Source organism: Dipteris shenzhenensis, chromosome 30 (assembly GCF_047967505.1).
Source record: "Dipteris shenzhenensis isolate YYH24624 ecotype China chromosome 30, Dip_SZ_1.0, whole genome shotgun sequence".
NCBI classification, from domain to species: Eukaryota; Viridiplantae; Streptophyta; class Polypodiopsida; order Gleicheniales; family Dipteridaceae; genus Dipteris; species Dipteris shenzhenensis.
The window spans coordinates 30,272,684-30,288,434 of NC_141625.1; the positions used below are offsets into that span (position 1 = coordinate 30,272,684).

The 15,751-nt window shown below is 41.1% G+C and overlaps 1 protein-coding gene across 1 annotated transcript; it reads left to right on the forward strand.

The window, feature by feature from the left end:
- Positions 1-13,361: 13,361 nt before the first annotated feature.
- LOC147881957 (Oligosaccharyltransferase complex/magnesium transporter family protein) lies at positions 13,362-15,202 on the forward strand. Its single transcript, XM_087402074.1, has one exon. It carries the CDS (start codon positions 13,853-13,855, stop codon positions 14,885-14,887), a length of 1,035 nt encoding a protein of 344 aa, XP_087258200.1. The 5' UTR covers positions 13,362-13,852; the 3' UTR covers positions 14,888-15,202.
- The last annotated feature ends 549 nt before the right edge of the window (positions 15,203-15,751 follow it).

The window sequence follows — 15,751 nt, forward strand, 5'->3', positions numbered from 1 at the left end:
ATCTGAAATTCGGCACCATACAAATAATGCCTCCATTTCATCAAAGCATAGATTGTAGCATACAGTTCCTTCTGATATGCCGGGTAATTCCATTGGGCACAGTCTAACTTTTTGCTTTCAAAAGCCACTAGTCAACCTTTTTGGAAGAAGTACTACCCTAACACCAAAATCACTAGCATCTATTTTGACCACGAATAGTTCATTGGACTACTTTTGAGATAAGAGTAGATGCTACATCCACTTTTAACTTCTCAAAACTATTATTTTGAGTTTCATCCCATATGAAGGTACTTCCCTTCCCCTTAAGTTGTTCCACAATAATCTTATCATAGTCTTGGATGAATCTCCTATATAACCCAGACAAACCTATGAATGTTTGCAATTCTTGTAGGTTTGTAGGATGTAGCCATTCCAATATTGCCCTTACCTTCTCCGGATTCATACAAATCCCTTCTTGGGTAATATGTCCCATGTACTTTTGCAAAGAATTCACATTTGGATTCTTTTGCCAAAAATGATTTACCTCATTTAATTTTAAATGAGGATACTACAACAAATTTTCCTAAATATGGCCTCAAGATACTATTCATAAGTGTCATAAAAGTTGGTGGAGCAATTGTTAAGCCAAATGGCATTAATCTAAACTAATAATTCTCATACCTAGTATGAAATGATGTCTTAGGAACATCCTCTCCTCTAATTTACACTTGGTTATATGCTAATCTTAAGTCAAGTTTAGTAAAATATTTTGCCCCTTGCAATTTATCAAAGAGCTCATCAATGCAAGGGATAGGATCCTTATTTTTTATTGTGATTTTATTTAAGGCTTAGTAATCTATGTGTAAATGCATAGTACCATCTTTTTTCTTTACAAGTAAAACTAGCGAAGACCAAGGTTAGTCCTTGGTTAGTTTTACTAGGTTAAATTTAGTCCTTCCTACATATTCAATTAATTGTCTTTTGACCTCACGTTCTTTTGTTTGACTAAATCTATAGTGCAGTTGATAAATAGTGGTAGATCCAAGAATTATGTCTATTTTATGATCTACATCTCACTCAGGAGGCAAACCATCAGGCAACTCAACTAGAAAAACATATTTGAATTCAACCATTAAATCATCAAGAAAATATTCATAATTTATAACCACATCAAGAGAAAATTTACTCTTTTTAGATGTAACAAAAATGAAATCACCAATAAAAGTAAGCTCATAGAGATATACCTTGCACTGTTGTTCTTGTAGATGCTCCAATTCCATTGAACAAATAAGGGGAGAGTTGGGTACATTATGTTCTTCCTGAATCTAGAAGACTCTACGATCTTTTTAAATATAATGGAGTGATTTAAATATTAACTCTGCTATAAGCTATTCCCAAGACTATACAACCATTCTCGACCAAGAACAAAATCTATTTTATCGAGATGCATGATTTGGAAATACAAGGCATCTTGGTAGTCTTGAATGTCCACCTCCACACCATGAATCATGGTGTCCCAAACCTTCTTATCACTACCCTTTGCTAGAGAGACCACATATTACTTGGCACTTGGACTCTCTAACAACTTCAATTTCTTAACTAATGCATAGTGTAAGAAATTATGTGTTGCGCTATCATTGACCATAACTTTTATTTTTTGCTCCTTAATTTTTCCATGCATCCTCATTAAATCATGAGAACCAAAAGTAGGCTACCACATTTCCAATGATAGGTAGCACATCTGGGTGTTGTCCTCCTAATAAACCTCTACCTCTATGTACTTTTTAGTACCTTTAAGTGGTAACACCTACACCACATGTATTTGTCTTGTGAAGGTTTATTTGGGGTTTTAGCTCCCGACTGTTTATTTTTAGGGTACCAATGGCCAAGATGTTAACAGGTAGCATCCATCTTATGTTTTTTTCATGATCATAGATGGATTATGAAATAACATGTAATGGGAAAGTGTTTCCTTTATAGATTTCGTCAAGCTCATTGAAATTCGAAGAAGAGACTAGTAGAGCAAATATTTATCAACGAGTCTTGTGTGATTGTGCGCGATGCAAAGGACAAATAAGGAGACTTTGCACCATATCAATTGCACATATAAAGAGCTATAGCTACTTCCTACCTTTACCTAAGTTTTAGCTGAACGATGATATATAAGTTCCATTTTGGCTAAAATTCCATTTTTACATGTGACTTTCCTGAGACGATTCACTAAATTCGTTTCATATAGGGAGATGAAATTGTTCCAGGAAGTTTGAGAGCACACACATTGTATAGTCAACCTCATGAGTCAATGTTGACCCAAGGATATTGAAACGCTCTAAGGGAAGATCAAGAGCCAGAAGAGAAAGAAAATATAAGCATTGAAGAGGAACATGCACTAAATGAGGATGAAATAATGCATGACATGATAACCACTTGCTTTGATTCTCCTTCACCCCAAAATGAAAGAGACAAAGATGTCAAAGTGACTAGGGAGGATAACATGAGTTTTGAAGAGGAGAGCTTGCAACATGAAGCAACTATAATTTTGTATGAAGGGGCAAGCTATTTTTTAATCTCTTGTTTTAATTTTACTGACACATCATTATTTCTATAGTATGTACTTCCAATTGCTTTGCAAGGATGTTGTACTAAAGATGCATCAGAGGCCATCAACAAGCTTAGTGTATTTGCAAGGTATGTTAGAGGGAAATGCATGCCTAATTTCTCTTTTCATGCAAAAGTTAGTTCCATTTCCTACCGACATATAAATACAGGTGAATATCATAAAAAAAGATCAAGAAATCATCCATTTTAGAAATGAGACTTCTGACCATCAAAGCCATATGTTTGATTGAAAAGACATTTCCAACAAGTACCGTGGACATCAAATTGCATCTACTCATGCAATTGACATGTAGAAGTGGAATATGTAGGCACGTAGCATAGCCAATGGATGTTTTTCTTGGAACAATTTATGGAGGTGTTGAAAGGGTATGTAAGACAAAAAGCTAGACTAGAGGGAAGCATGACAAAAAGTTGATTGGTGCAAGAGTCAATGTTTTCCATTATGGAGTTTCATGTTCAACTCATGCTAGACATGCCTCAACTTTGGGATGATAGCAATGACCCACGGGCTGTAGGAAAGACATAATTTTCCCATAAACTTCATTAAAGCTTGTAACACGATCGAGTGGACCAGTGGTGGTTTGTGATTCCAGTTGCACCTAAAAGCCGACATGTATTTGAAGATGTGGGAGTAGAGAATGAAAAGGAAGATCAAGAACTATATGAGTAGCACTTCCAATACCCCTTCTATGAGAGTTATGTAATGTGAAGATAGTTTGGGCTTCTCAGAGAGTTTCTCAGACATGCATTTTGGAGACCTCAATCTATGGCCACGGATGATCAAGAGGATGAGCATCAATATCACAATGAAGATTCTAGTGAGGCTTTAATTGATTAAAGGATTGAGGACATCGATACAATTCTGATTGTGAAAGCATTTCAACTTGATGTAATTATTGCAATTTGAATATCCATGCTTTTTCCAACATTCTATTTTTTCCTGAGAGATTTTAAATGCTAATATCGTTGCTTATATCAATGCTTTTTCTATAGTAAACACACAAATATCCATGCTAATATCGACAAAAATTTTGACGTAATGTCTTTTCAGCAAAAATAGCGATGGATAACTTTTCTACTTAAATTTAAGTAATAAGCGTCAAAGACCATCCAATGAATATAGAGATTGACTAAGTCCTCTCCCTTATGTTCCCCATGTTGGAGGACTCTCTGGTTCCATGACACAATAATGCATGCATTCGGGTGTTGGTCCCAGATGGTCCTCGAGAAGGAGGTGAGGAGGTGCCCTCTACCAAACATGCAAAGCAGAAGCACAAGGATGAGGGGAGGAGCAATGCTGTAAAGGCCATGCCTACTCAACCTACTCTTGTGCCACCAGCAATGAACTTTGGGGTGGATTCCTTGAATCCTCTTGTGTCCACAACCACACGATGACTCCTCTTCTTGCGGATATGCCAGTGCCTATGACAAGGCCTAGCCCATTGCTGAGTTTGGTAGTAATGAGTTTGGTTGCTGTGAGCACTCCCAGTTTTGGTTTGAACTTGAGGTAGTGACTAGAGAGATCCTTCAATCAGTTGCACCAAGAATAGCACTGGGTGATGACAATAGTTGAAGATAGGGTTGTATCTACATCTTAGGTATTATGTTCAAATCCTTTTATGTCAACCATTTTGACAACCGCCAAAGTCACGATGACGGTTTTATGATGGAGGTCACCACAATCAAATTCATCTCCTTCCCGGTTGGAGGCTTGTGTGCATTTCTTGATGGACATGGTGAATTAGTGGTCTGCTAACCAAGAAGCTCAACAACAGTAGGTGGCATACTTTTGGTCCGAAGTAGCCACACTACAGATGGAGAATGTGGGAATGTGGGATCCAGGTAGATCATATGTGGCAGATGGAGTCTCGCCTCACTGTTCTAGAACCGTGAGTACAAGAGGTAGAGGCATATATAGAGGCTACACATCGCCTAATTTAAGAGTATCTCAGGAGCAACTGCTATGCCGCAGGACATTAGACAACCTGGCACATTATCTGCAGTCAGTTCCAGGTACTGTGTCAGTGAATATGAATCAATTGGAAGATCTTCTGGGTACACTACATGAGGAGGTGCAGCAGGAATGGAACAACCAGATTAAGCACTGGCAATGCGCTATCATTTTGGAGACTTGCCGCAAACTGCTTGTAGGTCATTAAGAATGAGATGTGGCTGTGGGTGGTGAATTTGGTGGTAGTTCCCAACCTCACTTCAGTGGGTGCACTTATACTCCACACTGTGGGTTCGGGTGGTGCAAACGGCAAGTATGCCGATAATGGTAAAGGAAGCGCAGTGGCTAAGTGAGAAATTTGAAAGGCCAAATTGTCACTTTGCAAATGGCCTACATTCAATTACAATGTAGTCTCAGATGGGTGTGTTTTTCATTGGAGTTGAGTGCACATTCTTTGGCATTGCATACACCAACTTGCCCACCTTGGTGGCAAGAACTTGATTGTTTTCTGAGTAAGCACTAGTCCAAGTACCACACCCCTTTTGCTCCATTAGTAAATCCACCTGCTTTATTTCCGTATGCCTACCAGTGCCCACTGATGCATAGGGAGCACATAGATTTAAATTTACCTTGGGGCACTATGATCATGGTACCGATAGGTAGAGAGTAGTGGCTAGAGCAAGGCTATGTAGATTATACATAGCCACATATGATGCAATTGATAATGGATATAGAGATGATGGGGCACTAGGATCTGGTAATTCAACGGCACAAGCGTGAGGTTGAAGAGTGCTGACAAAGACGTTGCTATGTAGAGGAGATGGAGCAAGCACCAATGAGTTGGACAGTGCTAGTGCCAGCCATGCAATGTAGGGTCTTTGAGGCTTACTGATGCAGATAGTGAGGATCCCAAAGGGATCAAGCAGAGGACATGTGTTGTTCAATCTTCTCTGGAAGACTGGTTGAGTCTCTTGATGAATACTTGGGAATTTCTTCTTCTTGCATAGGTTCTCTGCCTTGACTTGGCCAAAAAATGATTGTAATGTATCTCACTTCTAGTTAGGGGATAGTTGTGACATTATGGATTTGGATAGTCCACCGCGAGTGCCATGTGTTAAGGCATTAATGGTCTCCAAGATCCCATTGGGGATTCGAAGAGGTGCGAGTAGTTGTAACCGCCTAGACGGGTATGATGGTTGCCATCCAGGCTCGTGTATTCATGCGATCTAGAGTCTTTGGGCGTTCATTCACTCATTCATTCATCACGAATGTTTACTAATAGAGATGGGATTTCCTCTTGAGTTCTCTATGTCTGCATATATCTCCATGTATTTCCATTCCCCATGAGTACATCTCATGTTCATTGCGCATGCGATTATCTATGATTTCCTGTAGTGTTCTCTTCGGTATGTAGTAGTGCTACATTACTTCCAAGGGAGAGGTTGGCATCCAATACTTGATTTTCAGGAGGGGATTCTTGAGTCAATTGAAATCTTGCCATTTTCCATTTTTGCAAGAACGTGTTATAGCACCTTGCTTCTTTCTTTTCTGCCCAATTATAAATTGGTGGCTTTAGGTCCTCTAAACATGCATAAGCTGGAGCCTAAGATTTCCAATACACAAACTTATCATTTATCATTGAAAAAATCCATGACAATAAAGCCCATGAATCAACATCAACTCCATCTAGTAGTCCATGTGTCAGGTGATCCAACCCCTTTGTATCATTTGCCTGATACAGCTTACACTTTTACTTACATTTGTTTGCTTTCTACCAAGGTATGTGAATTACTTGAGCTCCATATAGTGATAGACCTGGTAGGGAGATTGTCATTTCTGAAATTCAATAAACAAACTAATTAAATTCACAATTTATTTATTTATTTAATATAGTTAGTTTATTAATTTTAAATAAAGAGGAAGAACTAGTTCATAGACACCTGATAATATAAACTAATAAATAGTAATCATAAAACATTTCATTTGACAATGTTCTTGAAGTTTCTTTTCTTTTAAGGTGTAATTCCATGAACATGTAGATAGCAAAAACTAACAATAGGGCAATGGTAATAAATATTTAATTAAAAATATTGCATATACATAAAGATAAAAACTACACTATGATATATCATATATACATAAGATTAATAATAATATAAAAACATATCCATTTTTCTCATGACAAGATGGGTAACACTACTAATTAAAGAAGTAAGGAAGGAGCATTAACAACCTAGTATGAGTTGTAGGGAGGGGACTTGATGGAATAACCCCTCCCTTATTGCCAATCGTATACCGCTCTTTCAACCTAGTGGGTGTGAGACCTCCTCAAATGCAAGAGGGGGTTGAAGAGAGGAAATGTTTTACTTAAACCCCCTTACAGCCTAAGAAAGCACGACCTAGTGCACTTGATGATTTAAGAGAATCCCTTGCTCAAAGCCTAAACCCAAAAAGAGGAAGTTGGGGCAAGAGGGAAGGGGGAGGGGGGAATTTTCTCTTGCTTTCTCTTAAAAAGCATGAATTTCAATTTTTAAAAAGGAATAAAATATACCCATTTCTCAAGAGCTCATGCGATCACTTTTTCAAATTTTTAAAAAGAACTTTTGTTCCCTCTTTTAAGAAATTTCACCTCGTCTCTCAAGACCCCGTGTAATCACATGTGCCAAATTCATGAGGGAAGGGAATTATGCCACTCCTTACTCTCTCCCTCATAGACCATGCTTTGAATTTAACACATTGTCCTGTTGCTTGCCTTCCAAGGTATGGTGTTTCTTTTATGTTTCCTTTCTTTGGTATTATTTGCTTCCATTTCTTCCTCTCTTTCCTTTCAATTACCTTGGCACTTCCTGCTACTTGGGCTTTTTCTTTACCTTCTTTTCTCCCTTTTCCTTTGGCTTCATTTCATTTTGCTTCCCTTTCCTGTATCTTTTTTCCATTTCTCTCCCATTCTCATTCCCTTTCATTTTCCCCTTTCACTTGTTTTCCTTCTACTTCACTCGTTTCTCCCTTCCCAGTCCTTTCATTCTATTTCCTTTTAGATCCCTATTCCATTTCCCGATTGATTTCTTTTCTCTTTCCTTCCTTTCATTTTGTTCCTTTTCCCCCCTTTTTGCCTTTGTTTTCATTTCCTTTCTCTTCCCTTTGTTCTCTCTCTCTCTCTCTCTCTCTCTCTCTCTCTCTCTCTCTCTCTCTCTCTCTGTGCATTGAAAAGTGGTGAAAATTGCACCACCAAAATATCCTAACAAAGAAATTCCATCATGAGAATAGCCAAAGGACTAACTTCTAGCCTCGAAACAAAGAGAACTTGTGAAAATATGATAAATTAGAAAAATCTTAGCATTGAAACATGAAAATTTTGCCCAAACAATAACATAAAAATTTGATGAAATACTAGAGACATAACACAAGAGCCTACAAACATGGGTTTTTTGCCACTGTCTATCGATATGGCATATGGCAAGGTGCCATGCCAAAATGTTGGCATGGCACCTTACTATGTGGCATATCATTGTACATATGGTTAAACATGCTACAAGTCAAGTGTACCAGATCGAATTTAGCCATATTAGCATTTTAACAACCAAAACGTTGATGTTGTCAAAGGCCACAAGGCATTTCAACATGGTTGTGCCACATGCGCACACTTGGCATGTAGCATTTTGTGCCACATGTCTCCTTATGTGGGTTTTTTTTTTGGTTTTTTTGGGGGGGGGGGGAGTGGGTCCTCCCTTTTCTACTTCCTTCTTTTGGGGGGGAAGATCGGCGGTGGGGGGATGATCCATTATCAGAGTGAACGGGCAATAACTTTAGATAAAAAGGATTTTCTTGGTGCTTCAAAAAGTAATTGATTGATTTTTACCCCTAGTATATGATTGGAGAATATATATCAATGTATGGCATGGATGTTCAAAGTGTTGGCTTAATCTATGGTGGGTTATAGTACTCCAAAATATAGTAAAAAAGCAATTCTCCTTTGCAATGCGCTAGTTCGTTCTTTGCTTCACCTCAAAGTAGGTCCAATTCACTAACCCCAATCTTCCCATCAATGAAGGATATCAATAACACTAACATAGAATTTGGGTCATTTCATACTAGAAGGTTGTTCCTCTTCCCCTCTCCTCATACTTTTTCTCCCCTTCCTCTTGCCCTCTCCTCATACTGTGTCTCCTCCTCTCTCTAGGCATTTGGTCCTCCCCTCCCTTGGTAGTTTCTCCTGCCCTCTTCTAGTACTTGCTTCTCATACTTGCTCTCCTCACCCTTCCTAGTACTTGATCTCCTACCCTCTCTTGATACCTACTCTCGTCGCCTCTCTTAGTACTTGTTGTCCTCCTAGTACTTGCCCTCTCATATGCCCTTCCTCCCTCTCACAAGGACTTCCACCTAACATTCCATTGGTTCCCTCAACCTTACCTCATGATCCTTCTTTTTTCTCCCAACTTATCTGTTGTATCCTTCTAAGCACCTCTTTCATTTGTTCTCTCTTTTAAAGTACCTCTCTTTCTACCTCACATGGTAATTGTTGGTCTCCTCTATTTGTTGTCCTACCCTCTCCTAGTCATGAAACTTTTTTACCCCTACCATCTCATATAGACCCTAAATTGGCCTTATTCACTCCCTCCCTTAATCTTTCTCCTGATTTTTTACTCTTCTTGGCCATTTGAGTCCATCTCATTGGTTGACATCATGGCCCCAGCTACATTATTGTGCTCTCAAAAATTAGATCCTCCTTTTATGTCTCTCTAGCCAAAGGGAAAGCTATCATTAGGAAGGCATACTTGCAAAATTTGATAGGATCAAGGTAGCGTTCACTAGATTGGTGGTTGTCCTACAAAGCATGGCAAGGAGCGATACATTTTAGAGCTAATTCCATATAGTGACACGGAAGGTCATACTTTCTTGATGATATAAGGCAATGTTCATAAAGCATATACACATCAAGAGTGACTTGTTGGATGCAAGCACGTTCTCCATGTTTTTATCGAGACTCCAAGTAGTCTTAGAATATCAAGACTACAAATGGTATGATGTGGGCACAGAGTTTTATATAGTCAATTATACCACACGATAAATTAACAATATCGCACGAATTTGGGTCAATCTTATGTGTTAATTGAAAAATACATGCAGTGTTGTTATTTTGGATTCCAACTCACACTCTTCATACAAACATCAAAGGCCATGAAACATGGAAGGTGTCTTCTTATGGCGAATGTTGGTTGCTAAGATGCCCACGAAGGACAGGATTGTTTAATGGAGAAAAGACATTTCACCTTTTTGCCCATTCTGTAAGCTGCAAATTGAGAGTCATTTTCATCTTTTTTGGGCTTGCTTTACAGCTAGAGGTGTATGGAGAATGATTCAATCTTGGTTGGCTATAGCTAATATTCATGTTGCAATGTAGTGGAAAATTGCTTTGTTTGGTGACAGAGGAGGGATGACTTAGTATCAGTTTTGCTGATCTGGCACTTGATGAGAGCGACGGTCCTGCATGAATTATAGAAATCGAGGAACTCCTTCATTTTTTAGAAGCTCCCTTTGCCTAGGATTTGCATTCCTGTCTGAGGCAACAGTGTTTGGATGCTCTCTTCTACTTTGGTAGACATCATGACTCTCTTCGCTCGTCTTGCAGCAAGGCTTCTTGCTGACATTTGATTTTGATTTAAAGATCATTCTTGTAATCATTTTCCATTAATTTATTTTCTTTTTTTCCTCGCAAAAAAAAAATCATAAATTTAGCATTGATATTGGGACACCCTCCCTACAACTCACTTTCAATGGTTCTTGCATCACCTCAATTTCATAGCACATCTCATGTGAAGACATTGGTGGCCCCAAAGGATGGTAGTAATTTAGGCCCTTGATTAGGATGGCAGCCTAGGGGACATTCATTTCATGAGTAGTAATGTGTGATTTCTTGTCTCAAGCACCTATGACATGGTTGGGTTTGACCTCAACAATTGGCAGGCATAGGGTTCCTCACTTTCCAACTCTCAAGGAGTAGACCACATTCCTTGGGCACCCCTATGGAGTGAAAATCCTCCGAAAATCACTCATGATAGCCCTTAACATGTTTGATGGAGACCTCATAGCAGAGTTGTTTTGTTGGGAAACAAGATGTTGACAAGGTCCCTACAACCACCACATCAAACACAAAGGATGGTTGAACTTTGAAAATGTACAATGATAACATTGTCTTCAAGTTCCTACCGCGGAGGGACAAGTACCACTATGCAAAAGTGCACACAAGCAATCGCAAATTCGTGGGAGTTGTACACATAGGCTACTAGATGGGTGTTTTAGAGTGCCAAAGGTCTAGATGCCCATATTTTACGCCATCATGGACCACTGCTACAAGAGGCGGAGGACATGCATAGCAAGATGTGATCATTGGGAGTGCATTATGCCATGATTCACAATGAGAGCTACAAACACTGCATGCAACTTGACACATCAAGTTGGTACTGGAGAGGAACTGAGGGCTGGTCCAATTAAATTGCTTTATGGACACGAGAGTTGGTTCAATTAAATTGCCCTATGGGTGTTTAATTTTATGGATGTGGAATCTTTGCTATGGGTGTTTAATTTTATGCATGTGGAATCTTTGCATCTTGCATCAACCTATCTTACCAATTGGTGACTTGCAACCTTCCACATTTGTAACCAAGACATAAGTAGTGGAGGCAAGGAAGGTTCAGGAGTCTGGGCAAGCATCCATTGTCTAAGGTGAGGCAACCTAAACAAGCACTTGCACATTTTAACAGAACATGCAGAGGTTGCAATTGCAGCCCTAAACTAGTGCTGAAGCCCATTGATGGACATTTGAATATGTAGATTGTTTACGTATCTCATGCTTGACGTTAGGCTTGGATTCTACCTTGTGTGATATATTTGGTTTCATAATTAAAAAGTGATTTGTTTTCATATTCTAGTAAATTTCCATGTGATTTGATGATGTAGTGTTCTCATTCTGGTTTCACACGTCGAACATTCCCAAATCCTTTGTAACTATGATATTGATACCTGTGTTGAAATTTAATTCTTGTACTGTCCTTTAGGGGAGGATGTCACATATAATTTCCTTCAAAAAAATCCTGCAAATCCTAAGTCCTTGTTTTGAAAGGTAATCATAGACATTCTATCCATGCAGAGAGAGAGAGAGAGAGAGAGAGAGAGAGAGAGAGAGAGAGAGAGAGAGTGAGAGAGAGAGAGAGAGAGAGAGAGAGAGAGAGAGAGTGAGAGAGAGAGAGAGAGTGAGAGAGAGAGAGAGAGAGAGAGAGATGTCGATGTGTTAAGGCGAGGGAGGTAGCCTAGGTAATTATAAGAAATTAAAGAGTACTTCTACACACAGATAATTATAAGAAATTAAAGTAACTGGTTATTTTCACCCTTAGGGCTAGTGAAGAAGTACTCTGCCCATTGGGCTAGAGATTATCTAAGGTCCAAGGATTAGCACTGCTCACAATATTTTAGGGTCTCATCCCATGTTGGGCACATTCATGCTTGTTCACTCTCAAGTGATTCTCAAGTATGTAGTGGATGGATGTCAACAAGCTTGTCACAAAGTAGGAGCATTCACGATATGACCATTGGAATGGAGAGGGTAGCCAGGGGTCTAAAAAAGATAACGGGCTTCCAGGGTATACTAAGCTAAGTTCCTTTTTCAGTATGGGCGGTGGAAAGTCACCAACTGCCAAGATGAGTAGATCCAACAGGAAATGCTACACAACAATTGGATTGAGGTAACTTTTGCACTACAATGATGTTGCATGCATTTTTCCGAATTCCTTAATCTGCATTTCATAAAGAGCATAATGTTTACTTCTCCTAATACAAGGAGATCGAACAAGGGCTTGAATGGAAATGATTGTGAGTTAGAAACTTCAATCAAAAGACACATTGGATGGCATTCATAGAGCAGCAATAGGCATAGTTGTGACTGGAGAACATGGGATGCTACAAGGAGGGCACTACACTTGCAACGTAGGGCCACCAATGTCGATGCAAAGGCGGGTGCAGCCCTATAAGATGCTCGATGAGTTGAACATTCGATTGCAAGAGAACTACTTTGAGGCCTATGGAACAACATTGACTAGGGGCTAAAGAATGGATTGCACCCTCTGTGCAAGGTAGGGAAAAAAGTTGGGTGGTAGGAGGGGTTGTCTAGCACCCAAGGATTAGCCAGCCTGTTCACACAAGGAAGAACTTTTCCGCCATCCAATTCCCCATGAGTGCGGAGTTGTGGGAATCCTCCGGGCAATGACTGGTGAACAGGCAAGGCGGCGACTACTAATGGGTAGTCTGAACCCAACCTTTTTAAGGCCCTTTTCCCGTGTACCTGGGGTGTTGTGGCATTCGAGCACCTCCAAGGGAGTGATATTCGCCATACACACTCCTTAGAGCCAATGGGAACAAATAAAACCCTGAGGGCTTTACACATTGCTCATCACACTCTTCTCCTTGCATTCTCCTTGGGTGCCATGTCATGCCCAAAATCTGCCCATCCATTGCCAGCCAATGTTCGTTGCCCATGGATGGGCACCTTGCTTTCCCGCTACATCAAGCCAACAAATTCTTAATGCATGTTAGGGCGGGCAGTTTATGTGTAAAGGCTTTGGCCATGACAACCCGCCCATCCCAAGGAGCACTCTTTGGGCAACGTCTGGCAGTTTGCAAAGACGATGAGGCCGAAGCCCAAAGGAACTGGTGAGGTGGCACAGTGACCGCCTGGGTGAGTGCAACCGGGGCTAGGCCTTGATAGAGGCTATTTCCGCAAGCGCGGGGTGGGTGCCCAAACGAGTCGGCCAGAGTGCCTGCCATTGCGCGGGAACAGAGGCTTCTTCATGTGTGTGTGTGTCCCAGTGTCTCAGTTTTGGGAATTAGGGTTTGCATGAGAGGCCGGGAGATCCGCCGAGATTTCTGCAGCAGAAATCCTGATCGATTCATCGATGGATTCATCACAACTCTCTTAGGGATTTGTAAATTGTAGCAGCAATCGATCGTTGTGCTCTCGAGAGCACGAATATTCATCCAGTTTGTGCTTTTGATCACGAAGATTCATCCAGTTTGTGCATTTGATCTCGCGAACAGTAGGGAATTTGCAGCAGTAGATCCATTTGATTTGCAGCAGCAGATCCATTTGATTTGCAGAAACAGATCCAATTCGATCGAGCGCAGCAGCAGCAAATCGTAGCAGTTCGTGTATTGATCGCAAGCCAACGGAATTCACTCGGGATTTTTGAGCAGATCCATCGATTTTGTCGCAGCTCACGCTTTCGATCGATCCTATCCTCACCATTCCTCGTCATGGATCTCTCCTGTGGCTCGCCATCGATTTTTCTGCTTCTCTTGCTCATCGCATTTTGCTTTGCGGTGCCTTCCTCTTCTGATTCCAACGCCGATCGCGTCTCGGCTCTCCTCGATCGACAGTCCCGCTCCCCTGACGGCGTTATCCGCCTCGATGATGCCGGCGTTCGCCACTTCATCGAGCAAGCCCAGTCCCGTTCTTACTCCCTTGTCATCTTTTTCGATGCCTTGCAGCTCCGTGACAACGCCGAGCTCCGCCTCGAGGATCTCCGACGCGAGTTCGGTCTCCTGGCGTCTGCTTACATCAAGCACAATGAGGGCAAGGATTCTGCTTCGAAGGTCTTCTTTATCGATCTCGAATTCAAACAATCGCAGATGAGCTTCAACCTATTTGGAGTGAACTCTTTGCCCCACATCAAGCACTTGCCGCCAGGATCTGTAGCCCCCAAAGATGCTGATGTGATGGACCAGAGTGATTTCGCTCGTTCTGCTGACGGAATGTCTTCCTTTGTCGAGTCTAAGACGAAGCAGAAGGTGGGAGCAATCGAGAGGCCGCCTCCTATAACCAAGAAGCAACTCATCATTCTTATCGGGGGTCTTCTGGTGGCGGCACCCTTCGTGCTTAAGAAATTAATGGCGGGTGATACTCCGTTGCACGATCGTAAGGTGTGGGCTGCCTTTGCTCTCTTTGTGTATTTTTTCAGCGTCTCAGGAGGAATGCACAATATTATTAGGAGTATGCCCCTCTTCATCGCGGATAGAAACAACCCTGGAAAACTCGTGTTCTTTTATCAAGCCTCTGGTATGCAGCTGGGAGCCGAGGGATTCGTTATCGGTTTCCTTTACACGTTGTTTGGACTGGTGTTAGCCTTTACAACGCATTTCCTGGTCGAAGTGAAAAACCAGAATATTCAAAGAATGACGCTGTTAACCTTCATGGTTCTACTTTTCTGGGCCGTTCGAAAGGTCATCTTCCTGGATAATTGGAAAACAGGATACTGGATACATGGGTATTGGCCAAACCGATGGCGGTAGAGTGCTGCCAACTTGTCCAGCCGAAACTCTGCCGCTCGCTGATCAATCTCCCCAAATGACTTTCCAGTGTGAGAAGCGAAGATGCAACACTTATTTTAACAACTGTTGTTGAGTGGTGACATTTTTGTATGTAATTCTGATACGTACATGTTGGATAAATGTGTTGGAGAGCAAGTAGATTACAATTAACCGACTGCTTATTTGGCTGCTTCACTCCTTAAGTGGGTAGTTACGTTGAAACAGAAGCTTACTCAGTACAGCTCGCCTTGGATACCCAACACAGCTACTTAAGACAAAAATATTACTTTTGATTTAGTTTGATGCTTTGTGAAATTATCTGGAGCGGAATTGTACTCTTTTATGTTGAGTTACGTGCCTATTTGAGAATACAATAGTGTAGGGAGCTTTGAATTTTGCCATTACAGTATTTTGGCAGCGCATGTAGTGCGAAAGACTGCAGGTGTATGTGCTGGAAAAAACCTCTGTTCACCTCCACTTGGAAGACCAATCCCAAGGTAGAAACTGTACCTTGGAAGACTCCAAACAGAGGCTAAAACTCCACCTCTGAAGATACAATAGAATTGCAAAGTGCCCTATTAAAGGGAGCTCTCCCCACACTTCGCCTGCTAGCTCCATCCCTCACCCGCCAATCTTTGTGGCCCCCCCCCTCGTTTGTCTTTGTGCCCCCCTTGCTTTCTATTTTTGATCCTCCTGCCCCCATCTTCCCTTTCGTTGCCCCAAGACTTCTGATCCTCCGCCCAGTGGAGGGTGGTCGAACTGCTCCTCTTGGTCCAGCGCCATTAGTACTAGCTCCTCCCACATGAGAGTGTTGAGTCGCCCACTGGTAATCAAAGGGGAGTAGAA